Genomic DNA, 16,894 nt, shown 5'->3' on the forward strand with positions numbered 1-16,894 from the left:
AGAACGTCAGCATCTAACCAACCATTTGTCTTATATACGCCTGATGCGCCACTTCAAATCCTACTTTCTATAATTAGAGTATTCTATGGCTTTTGTTCGCTTGTTGTTGTTGTTGGCATTAATCATTAGCTTGCGTTTTCTCGCTACCAAACCAATTTCCACACCGACCATTTAGCCGTTAAGTGCGAAATGTGTTTCACTTTTCACTAGCTAACATGCGCAGAATATATTCAAGTGAAAAAAACAGAGTTAAACTGTCAACAATTAACACTTGGCAAATTATAAGCGCATTAGACAAGAAAGTCATTTGGCAGCGTTGAAAATAGAAATAAATGCAAATTGTTGTAAGACATCTTTGTATTTGCATGTAAAGCTTGTAATACATATATACATACATATGTAATTTATCTGTAGTGCAAATTGTCTATATGTGTGTTCTGTAGCCATTTGTCGATCAACGCGTACTAAATTTCTCACATTCTTGTTCGGCTAATGTGCGTAACGCCACAGGAAGTTGCTTTCATATAAGTAAGTGTGTGTAGAAAATGGCGTAAAAGCTGCGTGCAGTTTTGTATGTAAGCAATTATGTCTAGTTTTCCTAATACAAAACTAGTCTTTGAAGACAGTGTAACAAGTGGCAATTGATCCTATATTTCATTTCAAGTACCGTTATGCATTTTTATAGCATATTAGATGATCATACTGCGTCAAAAAACATAACAAAAGAATTCTCTATCCAAATCTCACAACAAAATTGAATTTTAAAATTTTTGTTAGGTGGCAACTCTGTTTCAAAAAATATTAAAATTTGTCTAAAGATGCCTTAAATGTACTGCCGTAAACGAAATATGTATTTTGCTGTTTTAATTTTTGAATTAGGTGACAACACTCTTTTATTTTTTTGTTAGGTGGCAACTCCATTTCAAAAAAATTTGAAATTCGCCTAAAAATATCTTAAATCCATGATCGAAGTATGTATTTTGCAGTTTTAATTTTTGAGTTAGGTGGCAACCCTCTTTTATTTTTTTGTTGGGTGGCAACTTTATTTTTAAATTTATTAAAAAATTGTTTCCAATTGTTTCGAAAATTCGAAGTTTCTTAAATTACTCATTTGTAGCAGACATTTTCTAACAATATCAGCTGCATAGTTTCGAAAGTTGGCAACTCTAGTTCAAAACATTTAACATTTTAAGAATTTCCGCAATATTTTTTGTTATCCCGATTGAGTATATCAAGATAAGAGATTCTATAATATATATTGTATACACATATATATGTATATGAAAATGAGTACATCCATAATTATTAACGATAATTATTCATATTTAATATTAAATCTCTTATAATCCATATTAATCATGTGAGTTCAGAATATTTTGTAATTAAATTCCCTACTTTTTAATTTAAATTATCGCAATTAATTGTTTCTCTAAGTGTAACAATATTTATCATTTGCTGCTTTCTTCCACTATTTACTCACGCACAGCAAATGACCGCAGAAGAATATGAGTTAGATCAATGATACCAGTTTAGCATTAATATGTACCGGCAGCTATTCTGAACAAATCACGTTAATAAGAAAATTAAATAAAACAATATTAGATAGCAAGTGACAAGGCAGCAAGCTTTCACTAAGCAAGTACAACAATAAATGGCTGTTAAAGAGAACAAATTGGATAATGGTTAGGGTAAGAGTAAGTTATTTTATAAATGTAATAGATATGCGTCTGATTGATAGTCTTCTAACACGAATAGGTATTTTTCTAAGCTTACTGCTATAAATATCCACTATTATTTGTATGTAAAAATGTTGAGAAGAGATATAATATATCTCTGGAGAAATATGTTTTCAAAATTCCGTACAATAGAGATCTAAGTTGAGAGGAGTGCATACTCCGATACCAAAGTTCAGTTAGGACTTTAGCGTTCAGGAAAACAATATGAAGAATATATAAAGAATAATAATAAACATAAATAACTATTTGACATTCAAGGATTCTGGATCATATACACCAGTGCTGATTATCTCCACTGTTTCAGAGGTTTTTTCTAGTAAATTTTAAAGGCAATGCTTTGATGCTGATTAACTTCTAAGTAGATTAAATAAATTACTCTGAAAGTAGGGGAAGTACTATGATGAAGCTAGATAATGATTGTCAATCAATAACTGTGACAACAATATGCAATTTCCGTGATATCTCCAACTGGCTTACTTGAAACATTCTTATAGTAATTGTCGAGAGCTAAATGCTCAAATAATGATTTTTGAGATTACAGCTTATAATAAAGGTGCTGTAGGCAAGTATTTTTGATTTTTTAAAAGGAAACATGTTCAATATAATATCGGCATTCGTTCAAGCTTTAATCGGGATTATTTGGAGACATCGAAAAATTAATATTTAAAAGTTTCGTAGAACAAACTAAAATTCCAAGAAATTCCAAATATGAAATCTTCATCTTCACAAGCAATAATATCGAAATTGTCTGAATAAATCTTTATTACTTCAATTACTATCGCATTGTTCCAAAATTGTTTCTCATATAATTATTATAAAAGGATTTATCCAGCTCTTTTTGGACTTCCTTTCGAAAGCTCCCATGTTTTTGTTATAATATTATTCTGAGACTCAGCTTAGTAGCATGTAGTATTTCTACTAAGATCAGAGAACTGTAAAGCGGACAAGATTGCAAGAGAGGGTACGCTAGCAATATTGAAGTCGGATTCGGAGCGGGTTGGTAGTCCATGGTGTTTGTGTTATTCTAACTCGTCATCTTCTAAATTACCTTTATACATTGAAGTCTGATAAAAAGAGTGAGATCTCTTAAGAGATAGATCAGCACCCTTTTTCTTCTATGAGATGAAGTTAAAAGGCCTCGAGTAACCAAAAGATTTACTGGGGAGATGCTTCTATTATAATATTATTTATTGAGTAAACATTGTATGAAAATTTATCAGAGAGAATATTTTGTCTCTTTGGAATCAATGAAACGTATTAAAAATTGATAACAATTCCATAAATTTGTTTTGATATTACAGAGTTCTACATTGAAGCTAAAACTTCATAAAATTTATCACAATTGCCAAGCACTCAATTACCGTTAAGGGCTTAATTGTGTCACTATTGGAAAAATGTCAATAAAGGCCGCCTAAAAATGTCAACACAAATTATACTTTCGAGTGCATGAAATAATATTTAGTACTTCGCAGTTGAGCTGAGCTTTGTTCGAATTCTAGAAAATTATAGCACTAAGTACCATAAAATCCGGACACACTTAATGAACCAAAACAAAAATACTCATTCTCATACATTTTATAACAACAACAATAAATAGGGAAATAATAACAAAAGTAAAATAACAGAAAACACTTGATCTTGGGCACTTACCACTGTTGTTCACATCAATTGGCTTAAATCCATTTGTCACCTGCACAAATGCGGCCATTATATACACGGTTGTTAGCAGCCACATGCCGAAATTGATTGATGTTGATTTGGAGGTCAGCTGTTGTTGCTGCGTGTGTTTTGTTGTTGACTTTTTAGCATTCGCCATTGGTATTGTTGGTGTTGTTGTTGTTGTGGATAGCCACGCGCTTTGGCGCGTCGCTGCGCTAACCCACTTCAGCATACCGATGCTAGGCGACACTGCAGATTAGAACAATTTCCACGGCACAGAATTTTGAACAAAATTGTATTACAACAACAACAAAGTGTGCTTTGTTGCAAATTTTTTTTTTTAATCTTTGTTATTTTTCTTTTTTGAATTCTTTTTGTTGTAGTATTTCTTTGTATGCGCTTTTGCGGTCAATACGCGATTTGTCGTCGCTTTTAATTATTTTTCATTTAATAAGTTTTTTGTTTGTGTGTGTGTGTGCGCTCCATGCGCTCGTCGTCGCTCGTCGTATTGTGTTTAATTGCACTGTTGTTGATTTAATTGTTGCGTTTTTGAGCACAGTTAGTTAGCAGTCATAGAAAGGTGAGTGGAAATTATCGCTGTAAAAGGAAAAGTGGTTAGTTGTAGAGAGAGTTGTGCGTGTTTGCTTAAAGAATTTAGAACAATTATTTATTTCTATTATTTCTTAAGATTTAGAACAATTAATTGTTTCGTGTTTTTAAAGAATTTGGAACAATTAATATTTTTTTATTTTTGTTTTAACTGTTATTTTAACACCAATTTATTGTTATTTTTGGTCGGAGATTAAATGTTTTGTTTTTATTACGCGGCGAAATGTTTTTGTATGAATCAAAGTGTTCTTCGATAATTCTAGAAATGCGTTCATTAGATTTGTAGTGAATTCAGATATAGTTTTTTCAATAAAGGACATACTCTTTCACCTTTTTTTTTAAATTGTTAGCTTTTACCCACAATTTTCAATTCCAATTTAAAATTTTGTGATTTATAAATCTGTATAAATGTTATTTTAAAGTTTTTGGAATCCGACGAAATATATTTAAATTTTTTTCACTTAAAATAATATCGAATAATTATTTTTTTATTATATTTGTATATATTTACTGTCTCTTAATCTAGCAGAACCCTATCTAGTTAATGTTTAAATGCTTTTAATTAAAAAAATAAATATTTAAATATTTGTCTATTAAAAATGCATACAAAATATTTAAAATATTTCTTATTCTTTTAAAATATTTATTTCTTTAATTATTTGTTTTTATGCTTTATTTGTACTAAGGGCTTAGGTGAGTTTTAGAAGCTAAAAACAAGGGTATTTAAAAAAAATTTAATGTATTAAGATACATGTTTTAACAGTATTTTGTAAAATTTTGATTTAAAAATTCCGAAAACTCAGCCGTTTGGACGTCATCTCTCATGACAGGTCAAAAAAAAAAAAAGGTCTAGCGGTGGACATCATAACTCATGATTGGTTTATCTAAAAACAATAAACCAAAAATATTTCGATAGTGTATAGATAGATCTAGTTAAGGAACGAAGGAAAAAAGAAAATATTGAAATTTTGAATTTTTGATAGAATTTAAACCAAAATACACACTTTTTTGGACAAATTTTCGGCATATATTGTCTCCAAAAATAGTTATAATAACAATATAAAAAAAAATCCTTCGTTCATTAACTAGATAATGTTATTTCAAAGAAAATAAGACAATATGTTTTTTTTTTTTAATTTGTAATTTTGGAACCCACCTATAACGTGTTAATGTGTTATTGAACTGAAATATGACAGATTTTCAAGTCAATTAATAATCTTCAGAATTTGATAAATTTATTTTTCTGAAGTCAGAATAATTTATAATATTCACTGCCAAAAAAAAGAGAACTTTGGTAACCCTATTAGATATTAAAAAAGTTTATTAAAATTTGTGTGGAGAGTATATATCTCAAAAATTCTTTCTGGGCCAGAAAATGATGTTGGGAGTTTATTCTTGCTAATCATGAAATAAAATATAAGTTATTTATTTTCAGAATTCAGTCTATTTATTATCAACTGTAAAAAATGTAATATAAAATATAAAAGAAGTTTGGAATTCATGTATTACTGTTTTGATAATTTATTAATTGAAAAAAAAAAAAAACGTTGATGGTATATTTAAAAAAATATAAAAATCCAACTATTTTTTGTTTGATTTCTGATATCTTCATAAAAGGTAGGGGCAAAGACACTTTTTTGTAAAAAGAGAAACATTTTTGAATTCAATTTTTTTAATCCTAAGCAGGAAAACTGATGTTTCAAAATTAATCAACTTCCTATTTTTGCACCAGAAAGCAAAAAAAAAAATTGTCACCATAAATAATTTATTTTTTATTACATTTTAGGATATATTTCCTCATTTCGAATACAAATAAAAATTAAAAAAAATTATTGCTTCTAACAAAAGTATGAATTTTACTTTATCACACTCTTGAATTTTTATGGAAATAATTTTATTTACTGAATATAATATTAGTTGTAATAATTGGATTTATGTTTCATTTATGCTTTATAAATACTGTTATAAAATTTAATTTCTAAAAAAAAATATTTATTTTCATTTTATTATTTTTATTTTTTTCTAATTATTTTTCTTCCAATCTAAATTCCTTTATCAAAGTTCTACCATTCAATCGTAAAAAAAAATCATTATTATTTCAATATTTCCACACACTAAAATATATTCTTTTCTGCACAACAACCTGACTTGCGGATGCTGCTACATATACAAACAACACTAACACACATCCGTACACAAATAAGCAAACCACACGCATCAGTTGGCTACTGTTTGCTGAACTCATAAACTACGCTTGAATTTTAGCGCACAAGTTTATATGCGCTTTGTTGTTATACACTGTCTTATTGCTTGCAAAAACTACCGCTATTCTGCTGCATGCTCAATCATACGCTTCATTCAAGCAACATCGACGTTTACAGAACAACACAACAGGAACAAGAACAACAACAAAAACGTGGCGGTTGGCTGGCTGGCTGATTGGCAGTGCACGAAGGAGGAGGGAACGCACGAAAGACTGTAGCAACGAACTTGTTTAGCTGCAGCGGAAAATATTGCTCGCCTCAGTTTTCTCCAACTTAATTATTGGTGTTAATGTTGTTGGTGTTATCATGTGTATGTGTTGTTGTTGTTGTTATCATGCATGTGTTTGTTGTTGTATGCATCTGGTTGTATATTGTTGTTGTTGCTGAACTGTTTTTGTTTTTATTGTTGTTGTTGTTGTTGTTGCACAGGGGTGACTGGCAGGCAGACAGGCAATTGGCCGCTCGATAGGCGTTGAGTGGCAAATTCGCCTTGCCAAGCCGATAATTTATGCTTATTATGAGCGCGAAATGCAATAAGCAAAGAATGTGCAAAATGTGCAGTAGCAAAGTAGCTAATAAAGAACACTGGCAATGGCGTAAAATTACGACACAACAACAACAACAAAGCAGCAAATATACGCAATATATTTCTTTCGGCAGCTACGCATGCGCAAGAACTGTAAAGGTACAACAACAGTAAGCTGAGAGGAAATTCAGCAATGAAGTAATAGCTACAGAAAGAAAAGAAGCTGCATACAACAACAACAACAAAAACAACACTGCACGAATCACCGAAAAGAACGGTCTTTTTCGAGTTCACTGCAAAAAACAAACGCACGGTAAAAAAGGTAAAACGGTCCAAAACTGAATCCGAAACTAACTGACAGTAGGTTTGCCGGTCGTGATAACTAACTGAACCGAAGTGGGTTGAGGGACTTACATACAGTTTTATATATATATTAAATATATCTGTATATACATATACATGTGTGGTAAATGACTATCAGCGACAACAGTTTGCTGCTGCTGCAGGCGTTCTGTTGGTCCGGTAAACTAACTGTCTGCTCGAGCGTTTCGCATGCAAAGCCAATGCCAATGCCAATGCCAAGGCGATGAAATGGAGGCGCGCGCGTACCCGCGACGCGTTGTACAGCAAGCAAGCCCACATATATTGGTCAAAGACACTAATTAACACATTCTGTTCTGTAGTGGCAGTTATTTACTACTAACCGCGAGATTTTTCTTTCGCATACTTTTTCTGATTTATTGTGTGTATTTTATTTATTTATTTAATTCGTGTTGTTGTTTGTGTGGAGTTTAATATGTAGGAAAACTGTGTTATAAACAGCTATCTGCAACGCTTATGTGTCAAGCTACTGTTAGTTATTAAATGTTAATAATTGTGTTGGATTTTGCTATGACTTATCTATAATAATTATTGAGATTTAATAGCCGATATTTGCTGGTTCTTATGCTATTAATACAGAAAAAATGTATACGTCAATCATACAGTATTGTGCGGCACAATTCCAACTGAAATTAATTTAATTAAAATCCTCTTCAATAGGAAATTAAAAAAAATGTATATCTATATATTCTGTTTTCACTGCCGTAAAATCATGAAAATTTCAGAAAAATATTTAAAAAAAAATTATTAAAAATTATCATAAAATAATTGCTGAAATTTTGCGCAATACTGTGTATTCACTATTTTTGGGGAAATTTTAGTATACTGTGCCAGGTTTTCGGGAATAAAGTGGGCATGGTTGGAAAGAGCAGGTTCTCCAGATTAAGTATATATATTTTCCCCCGAAAAATCGAATCGAAATTCGAATTCATTATTTATTTTATGAAAGTGAGCTTTTAATAGTATTCAGGGAAACTGTATGAACATTTTTCAACCAAAATTGTATAAAAAATATATAAAAAAATTGTTATTTATATTTGTTATTTGTCTTCTACTATGTTATAGAAGTCTTGTAAAATAATTTGTCTTGATTTCAAAAAGTTTTCAAAATTGAAACCGTAAACCAGAGCAATTAAATTTCAGATCAAGTTATCAATTCAAAATTCTAAGGTGGATAATGATTGTAATCAGTTTGAAGCAGGCAAAGTAGTCAACAAATTTATTTGAATCCGCAAGAATTTTTAATATATTTCAATATGTCATGATATTTTTTGTAATTTATCACAACTAGAAAATATAGTTTAGAATTTTACACTGACTGGCTCGAATTTACTGGTACTTGGTACTTATCCAATTTCATACTAACTGGCTGTCTTCCGTACTCACGTCCATAAAAGTATTGTAAAATTTGCTAAATTTATTGCATGCTAGAAGTAATGCATTTCATGATATATCCCTCAACTGGGTATGAGGCCCAATTGTTAATGAAATGTATCTCTTTAAAACAGATTTGAAAGTAAAATACTGGAAAAAATAAAATGATTTGTCTATTTCATGAACAAAAAAAACATAAACAAGTAAAGAAAGGCTAAGTTCGTGTGCAACCGAACATTTTATACTCTCGCAATTTATTGCTATATTTTCATTAAAATAACACACAATTTGAATCATATATTCGGCATAAAGTCGAAAATAAAAACGAAAATCATAATATATACCTTATTGGCTGAGGTAATTTATTAACCGATTTCACTCGTTTTCACCACCAACATACATTATATCTAAGATTATATGTTCATTTAATTTGCCTAAGATATTTCACATATTATCCGATTTATAAGCTATTAAGCTCATCGTATTTTTGAAAATCATATAATTAGGTATATGAGAGCTAGGGAAAATTATAACTCGATTTTAACCATTTCTGGTACAGAGACACACTATTAGAAGAAAATAATTTCGATATCCGGGGCATTGAAAAGTTATAGTCCGATTTCGACAATTTTTTCACAAGTGATGCCACAGTGATCTATATAGTATTTGTGTAAAGTTTTATTCCGCTAAATTCATTGGTTCCTCATTCAATGGTCTCAATGGTACATATAATAAAGTGAAGGTATGAGATGGAATTCAAAATTGAGTTATAAGGGAAGTATTTGTGGTTGTGAACCGATTTCAGCCATTTTTCACATGTGTTATCAGGGAAAATATTATATACCGAATTTCATTGAAATCTGTCGAGTAGTTCCTGAGATATGGTTTTTGACCTATAAGTGGGCGATGCCACACCACGACGGACGGACGGACGGATAGACAGACATCCGGATTTCAACTCGTCTCATCATCCTGATCATTTTGATATACATAACCCTATATCTAATTCGTTTAGCTTTATGACTTACAAACAACCGTTATGTGAACAAAACTATAATACTCTCGTAGCAACTTTTGTTGCAAGAGTATAAAAATGCTGATTTCGATTTTTGTTAGAATTGTTTTTGTTAGAATGGACACTAATTTATAATCAATTTTCCACTTGTGAATAAATGTTCTTTATGAATTTAACAGAAAATCTCATATATAAACGATCGAAAAACGATATGAGATCTGCTTAATTATTTCTAGTCGATTAGCTCTTAAAAAAAATTGCTTCAGAAAATCTGTCGGTCTAGTAGAGAATGCTTCTTGGCCGCCTATGAAAATACTCATAAAAATCATTATTAGCCCAGTGTCTCTTTAAGGGCTTTCGCACAAAATCAAGGCGAAGAGGAATAATTCGATTCGGTAGCATTTAGCAGAAGTGTTTACCTTCATAAATTTCTTTAAATTATATGAAATTTCTGGAGCTTATTTGATTTTAAACTGATATCACTTCATCGGATTTGTACGTGATACAAAAAATATTTAATTTTGAAAGTCTCTAAAAAAAATTCGCTTGTGATTGCTTCGAAGTATAGTCTGCTCCTGTTGTTTTTCTTTAGATCTCATAAAGAATCCTTTAATAAAGGTAGATATAAAGGTAGATATGAAAGGAACGGGACCCATTAAAATGCTTTGAAGGTATTCTTATTACCTTTTTTTCAAATGATTTTGGGAGTGACTTTGGTTAAGGAAATTATATTATTAATTGATAGATAGATGACTACTAAAATGAAAAATTTCACACTGATAATTTATATTTCATTATTAATTATTAATTGACACAGTTGAAAAATATGAGAAGAGCAATTGAGCACAAATAAAATTGTATCAAGCACCAATGATTATCATTTCGGAAAGCAATTCATTTAAGTGAATCCAACAGCAGTTAAATAATATTATTTATTAAAAAAAAAAAACATTTTTAAACTTTAGAGATAAAAATTCTTATAAAAACATGAAATAATTTTATAAAAAAATTTCCAAAATTAATAATTTTTTTTCTAAATTATTTCGATGCAGTTTTTTAGTAGCTTCTAGTAATTTGGAGCTGATTTTGGATAAATAGTATATTGAAAATAATCCTTGATTCAATATTGAACACAAATATTGGTTGAATCTTGTCAATATAAAATATATCCTTTACTCCCATGTATTTAATATGTAAATTTTTTCCTAATAAGCACCTATATTTTAGTATTTTTGTTAAAAAACAAGAATCCCTTATCAATGTAAAATCCATTTTTCGCTGTTTCGCTTTTGTTTGTATACATTTTCACAATATATTATTTTAGTTTATAGCCTTTCATTCACTTAAATCCAAAAATATATTATTTTGTCACATTTCGCCACATATCGTTTGAGTATTTTCACTTGCAATTCAACTTCAGTTTACTTCTGACACAAATCCTTTCACTTCAGTGCCACTTAATGCACACAAGCATTAATTTCTTCGTTTAAAATCGTATTTTTTTGAATAAATCGTGAATTTTCTTGTTTTTAGTTAATTTTAATTTATTTAAATTTGTCACAAATTTCCATTAAGAAACCAAGAAACACTTTAACATATTTTTATACCACACACACTTTACTTCGTCCGCAGCTAAAAAAACGCAGCACCGTTAAAGAACCGCACTATTCAAGCGTTTGTAGAAATTCCGAACGAGTTTAATTTGTAGTACGCTCATACATGTACGTATGTATATGCACATATATCTACGATATAATATATATGAATATAATATTTTCTTAATGTCCAAAGAAGTCAAGTCACTACAGCGAACTGCCGCACATGCGTCCATCAGCGTGGACGTTCAACGTATGAGTGTGTGCTGGCGCTGTCGCTGGTGCTGGTGTGAATTGCTTGTAGTAAGCGCTGCCACACTGCCGCATCGTCGAGATAACGGACCACGCTTTTGTGCAACTTTCACTTTAGCAGCAGCAGCAGCGGCGACAGCGACAACAGCAGCAAAGCTTGCTTGCCTGAATATGACTTGCTCGAAGACTCGCTTCTGCTAGTACCGGCACAATAAAGCTCTGACAATAACAACAATAACAAGCTAACAAAACGTTTATAATGTAACAACAAAAGCAAAGCCGTTTCTTATTGCTTTTTAGCTGACTGTCACTGCTGCTTTTGTGTTGGTGTGTTGTTGTTGTTGCTGTTTGCGCTGCTGCCGTTGACTGACTTTCTTGCTGGCGTTACTTGTTGGTTCGCTTGTAATGAATGAGTAACGCTGGTAAGCCGAGTGTTTGTGCAAAGAGAGTGATAGCGTTTGCTTTGAGGCGCTTGTGGGAGAGAGTGAGTGAGTGCATGTGAGCGCTGTTGAGTACTTGAGGAAGGTGTTTAAAGGAGTTGCGGTAAACAAATGCGGAGTTTTTTCGTGATTGTTTCATTTTCTTCTAATTATTTATGCAATATTATGTGAAGAATTTCTTTTTACGGTGTTCTTTTGTATTATGTAATATATTTTTAGAGTGTTTTTGAAGGTACTTATAATTGGTTAAAAGGTACAAATAATTGAAAAATTAAGCTGTTATTTTTTTAATTTTTTAATTGCAAAATGACAATTTTTTAAATAACAGAAAGATTTTATTTTTTATAATAAAAGCTCTTTTAACTTTTATAACAAAAACTCTCAAACGATTTTTGTTTTTGTTGTTTTTAAAGTAATAAAAATAGAGATTTTCAATACAAGGGGACTAGAGATTCAGGTTCTGTGATAATTCTGTAGCATTTATTACATAATTCTCTTAACGTTTAAGATATTTAAATAAAAATATTTTGAAAATTTCATAAAAATTGTGTGGAATTTATTTTTTTGACATTGGAAATTATATATATATATTTTATTATATTTATAATTTTTTCTTTAAATTATTTTGTAACTTTTTAAACAATGTTTTTTTATTTATTAATAATTTAATATTTATATTTATTAAAAAATAAAAAAATATTTTCAATACAATTTAATAAAACAATTTATAGTTTTTAACTATTTTTTTATTATTTTAATATTAAAGTTTTATTCAAAAATTAAAAAAAAAATTATAAAAATTTATTAAAAAAATATTTTAATACAAATTTATTTATATTTTTCAACGCCAAAATATTCGCATTAATTATTAATAAAATATTTTCAAAAATGTTTTAAAGATTTTTTTTTATTTTTGCAACTTTTTAAACAATGTTTTTTATAATTTATTAAATATGTATATAAAAAATATTTTTTTTAAAATAATTTCAATAAAAATTTTAATAAAATTTTTTTTTTTTTATATTTTTCAATGTCGGAATATTCGCTTTAAGTATTAGTAAAATATTTTCCAAATTTTTTTAAACATATTTTTAATTTATGTTATTTGCATTAATTACACTGTGATAGCTTTTTTCAAAAAAAAAAAAAAAGACAAGACCAAATTTGACGGTTTCCCCCTATTTCGGGTCCTACGAATCGAACTGCATCATTACTTTTTTGAGTTACAATCATGGTTTCATACAAAAATTTTTTTTGAAGTTTTTCATCAAAGTGGCCCATTGTTAAATATATCTGTCAGTTGGACTTGGACATCTTGGTATCGGAACATTTTCTGAGTGAGATACTGGTAGCTGTGCAGATTGAACACTTTTGTAAACTGTGTTTTTTTTGTTGAGTCTTGCAAATTTGTTCTTGCACGCGTAGCAGTTACCAGTATGATGCCCTTGTGGATCTATCCAAATCATTGGGATGCCGAACCCCATTTTTAGGCACAGTCTTTTTGACCAGTTATGCAGGTTGTTGTTGCATTGCGTGCAAATGGTATTTGGCACCCAATCTACGTCTCTTATAACGGGCAAATCGAAATATTCCTCGTAGATGCCGGCAGTTCCCGAAGATATTTTGCGTCTACTCCGAGGGCTTGTAAATTTTCCACATACGTAGCAGAACAACGATAGGCCAATTGGACACTTATTAATTTTAATTTATTTTCTTAATATACAAGGCACTAAAAAAATGTTCTTTCCGCGAAGTCAAAGTCAAATTAACTACTGCAATCTATGCTTAAATTTTGACTCTTAGGCAAGCATTTAACGTTTCTTTCAAACGTTACTTATTATTTCTTATCAGTACAGTGGTTAAAAGCTTGACTCGTTGCTTGCTGATTTGTGTTGGACATTGATAGATGAGTCTTATTAAATTTAATTTAAATATTGTGTACAAATTTATGATACTTATTGATAACACTTAGAAGATACAAAAAAAAAAAAAAATTAAATAGCACACAAACATAGTTAGTGTAGCTTTTTTAAAAAATACAAATTTTGTTAAGTTTTTTTTCTAATGGGTAGTTTGCTCAGAACGTTGTCTTTGCTTAAGTTTCTTACTATTACAAGATGTCACTTAATGTATAAGTATCAATGGTTAAATTAAAATATTGACGAAACGTGAGGGAAAAAACTTAAAAAAAAATGGATTAAATTTCAGTTTTTTCGACATATTGGCTATAAGGACACAAAAAACATTGATTTTGGGGATTACAGTCATCTAAGAACTTAAAGATGGACTTATTCTGAGAAGCTTTGCCAAAGAAAGTTTACCAAAAAAGTCAACATTAAAAAAGTTAGAGACCGAAGAAAAATGTGCCTTTCTCTTACAATGGGCCACTTTGATGAAAAACTTCAAAAAAAATTTTTGTATGAAACCATGATTGTAACTCAAAAAAGTAATGATGCAGTTCGATTCGTAGGACCCGAAATAGGGGGAAACCGTCAAATTTGGTCTTGTCTTTTTTTTTTTTGACTATCACAGTGTTATTAATAAAATATTTTCCAAATTTTTTTAAAGATTTTTTTACTTATTTTATAAATAATAAATTGGTTTAAAGTTTCATGAATTTCTTCAAAAAATTAGATTTGAATTGAATTTAATCGGTTGAGTTGAGGAATTAATAATCAAAATTATATTACTGCCTCTATAAAAGCGAATTAGTGGCTTTTACAGAATTGTTAAATGTCCAAAAATATTTTAGAATCTTAATTGGGGGTTGGAAATTATATTTTTATATAATTTATAAACCGTTTTCGATTGTTGATTTGTTGTTTTTGTATTTTAAGTAAGTTATAAATATTTTAATGCAATTATAAACTTTTAAAAATATTGCAGTTTTTATAATAATTTATAATTTACTACAAAAACAACAATATGATTTTCAAAAAAAATAATAATTTAAAAAAATTTTTTTTTAAGTCACACTTCCTTCAGGCATTCACTTCCAATTTCTCAATATTCCTGTATTCAATCACAAACGCTTTAAACACATGCACTACCACACTCGTTTCTCTTTCGCCGCCACTATCACTCAATTCGATGCATATTTGGTTTTCCTGTTTGTTTACATTTTTCTCGTGCTGCCAATATGTTTGCACTGCTATAAACATTGCTAACGGTATTCTAATGACAACGGTGTTGCAAATTTTTCTCGGTTATTTTAAACGCGGTCACTGCTATAATTGGCCAAACACAGCGCAAGTTCGTTGCTTAAGTCTTTTGTTGGAGCACAAATTTTATTTTAAATGTTTACAACATTTAATTTTGTTAATTTAATTAAATATTTTTTTTTTCCAAATTTACGTGCCTAATTCCTTTCACGTATGCTCCCTTATTTTTTTCGCTTGAATTTGTATAACGCGTTCGTTTAACAGCCAAAGTCATGAACGTACCGCACGCGTGCGCAAACCAAACTCGACTGAAACGGTTGGCAATCGGTGCAAGACATTAAGTGTGGTGAGTGCCGGTTGGCAGCAGCTTTCCGCGCGGTGGTTAGCTTCTTCAGCGTTGGCCTTCGGTTAACAGTAGTTCGTCTGCTGTTATTAACATCGTGCTGTTAATGTATTTTCTCTGCTGTTGATTGACGCTGCCACACATTTGGCACGTGTTGCAAGTTGTATTGTGTTCGATGTGGCTGTGGTGTTTTTTTTTGGTGAAATTCTTTCATTTATTGTTGTGAAACTCTGCATGCAGTAGTTGTTGTTGTTGTTGTACCATACGTATCGTTTTGTGGGCGTTGCATTTTGCTGGTTAACTAGTTTGTTTTGGCTGCCTATTTGTTTTGCTTGCGGCAAAGTGGCGCTTATTATGCTCCCGACAGTAATTACATGTTGTTTTGTGTTCTCATTTAACGTTTTTTTTATTTAAGTAACACTACTAGCTTTGTTTTTGTATGTCTCTTTATTTATATGTATGTTAGTTTGTTAGTTCGTCTGCATGTAGATATTCAATTGAATGTCAATTGCTAATTGAATGTGGTTTTATGCTTGATTTCTTGCGGATGATGATTTCAGTCGTTTAGTGTATTTAGTTTATTGCTATATCATTCATTTTTTACTTAAATATAACGATTTGTATTGCTTACGCTTTGGTGCTTTTACAAGAAAACGAAATAATTGACTCATTAATAATAAATGTTATTTCGAATAAATTTAATGGACATTCGTACGATTTGAATGTAGCTCTGAATTATTAGCAATCATTATTTAAACGAGAATGCAATTACTAAAATTATTTTTTTTTTTTCAAAAAAGTTTTTTGCTGAAAAGTATATGAAAAGCTTTGATTATTTGTCTCAAATAAAAAAGAAATATTTAAACAGTTTATATTGCGTTCATTTATTATTTTTATACTCTAGCAAGAAAAGTTGCTAAGAGAGTATTATAGTTTTGTTCACATAACGCTTGTTTGTAAGTCCTACAACTAAACGAGTTAAATATAAGGTTATATATACCAAAGTGATCAGGGTGACGAGTAAAGTTCAAATCTGGATGCCTGTCTGTCCGTCCGTGCAAGCTGTAACTTGAGTAAAAATTGAGATATCTTGATGAAACTTGGAACACGTGTTCCCTGGCACCATAAGAAGGTTAAGTTCGAAGATGGGTGGAATCGTAGCACTGCCACGCCCACAAAATGGCGATAACCGAAAACACATAAAGAGCTATAACTAAGCCATAAATTAAGCTATGGAAATAAAATTTGGTATGAAGGATCGCACTATGAAGGGGCATATTTGGATGTAATTTTTTTTGGGGAAGTGGGCGTGGCCCCGCCCACAAATAGGTTTTTTGTACATATCTCGCAAACCAAAAGAGCTATATAAACCAAACTTTCTGCAGTCGTTTTTTTAGCCACTTCTTAACACAGTCCAAAAATGCAAGAAATCGGATAATAACCACGCCCACTTCCCATACAAATGTTAGGTTGAAAATTACTAAAAGTGGGTTAACTCACTAACGAAAAACGTCAGAAACACTAAATTTCACATAAGAA

At 30.3% G+C, this 16,894-nt stretch overlaps 1 protein-coding gene and 2 long non-coding RNA genes across 4 annotated transcripts in view; 1 reads left to right on the forward strand and 2 right to left on the reverse strand.

Annotated features, from left to right (window-relative positions):
* LOC105214951 (serine protease filzig) overlaps nucleotides 1–3,739 on the reverse strand; it is a 43,471-nt gene extending 39,732 nt beyond the window's left edge. The window contains exon 1 of the mRNA XM_011188662.3: nucleotides 3,387–3,739. Coding sequence (XP_011186964.1) covers nucleotides 3,387–3,627 — 241 coding nt within the window. The 5' untranslated portion in view covers nucleotides 3,628–3,739. The remainder of the gene's footprint in view (nucleotides 1–3,386) is intronic.
* Nucleotides 1–16,894, forward strand: part of LOC114804311 (uncharacterized) — a 152,612-nt gene that overhangs the window by 64,336 nt on the left and 71,382 nt on the right. The gene's annotated exons all lie outside the window — the stretch shown is intronic.
* LOC128922747 (uncharacterized) lies at nucleotides 3,749–11,319 on the reverse strand. The gene is made up of 2 exons (XR_008471926.1): nucleotides 11,181–11,319; nucleotides 3,749–3,992 (listed from the first exon to the last, which is right to left on the reverse strand). It is a non-coding gene; the product is annotated as an uncharacterized LOC128922747 (long non-coding RNA).

The sequence above is a fragment of the Zeugodacus cucurbitae genome, chromosome 6 (genome assembly GCF_028554725.1).
Source record: "Zeugodacus cucurbitae isolate PBARC_wt_2022May chromosome 6, idZeuCucr1.2, whole genome shotgun sequence".
Taxonomy (NCBI): domain Eukaryota; kingdom Metazoa; phylum Arthropoda; class Insecta; order Diptera; family Tephritidae; genus Zeugodacus; species Zeugodacus cucurbitae.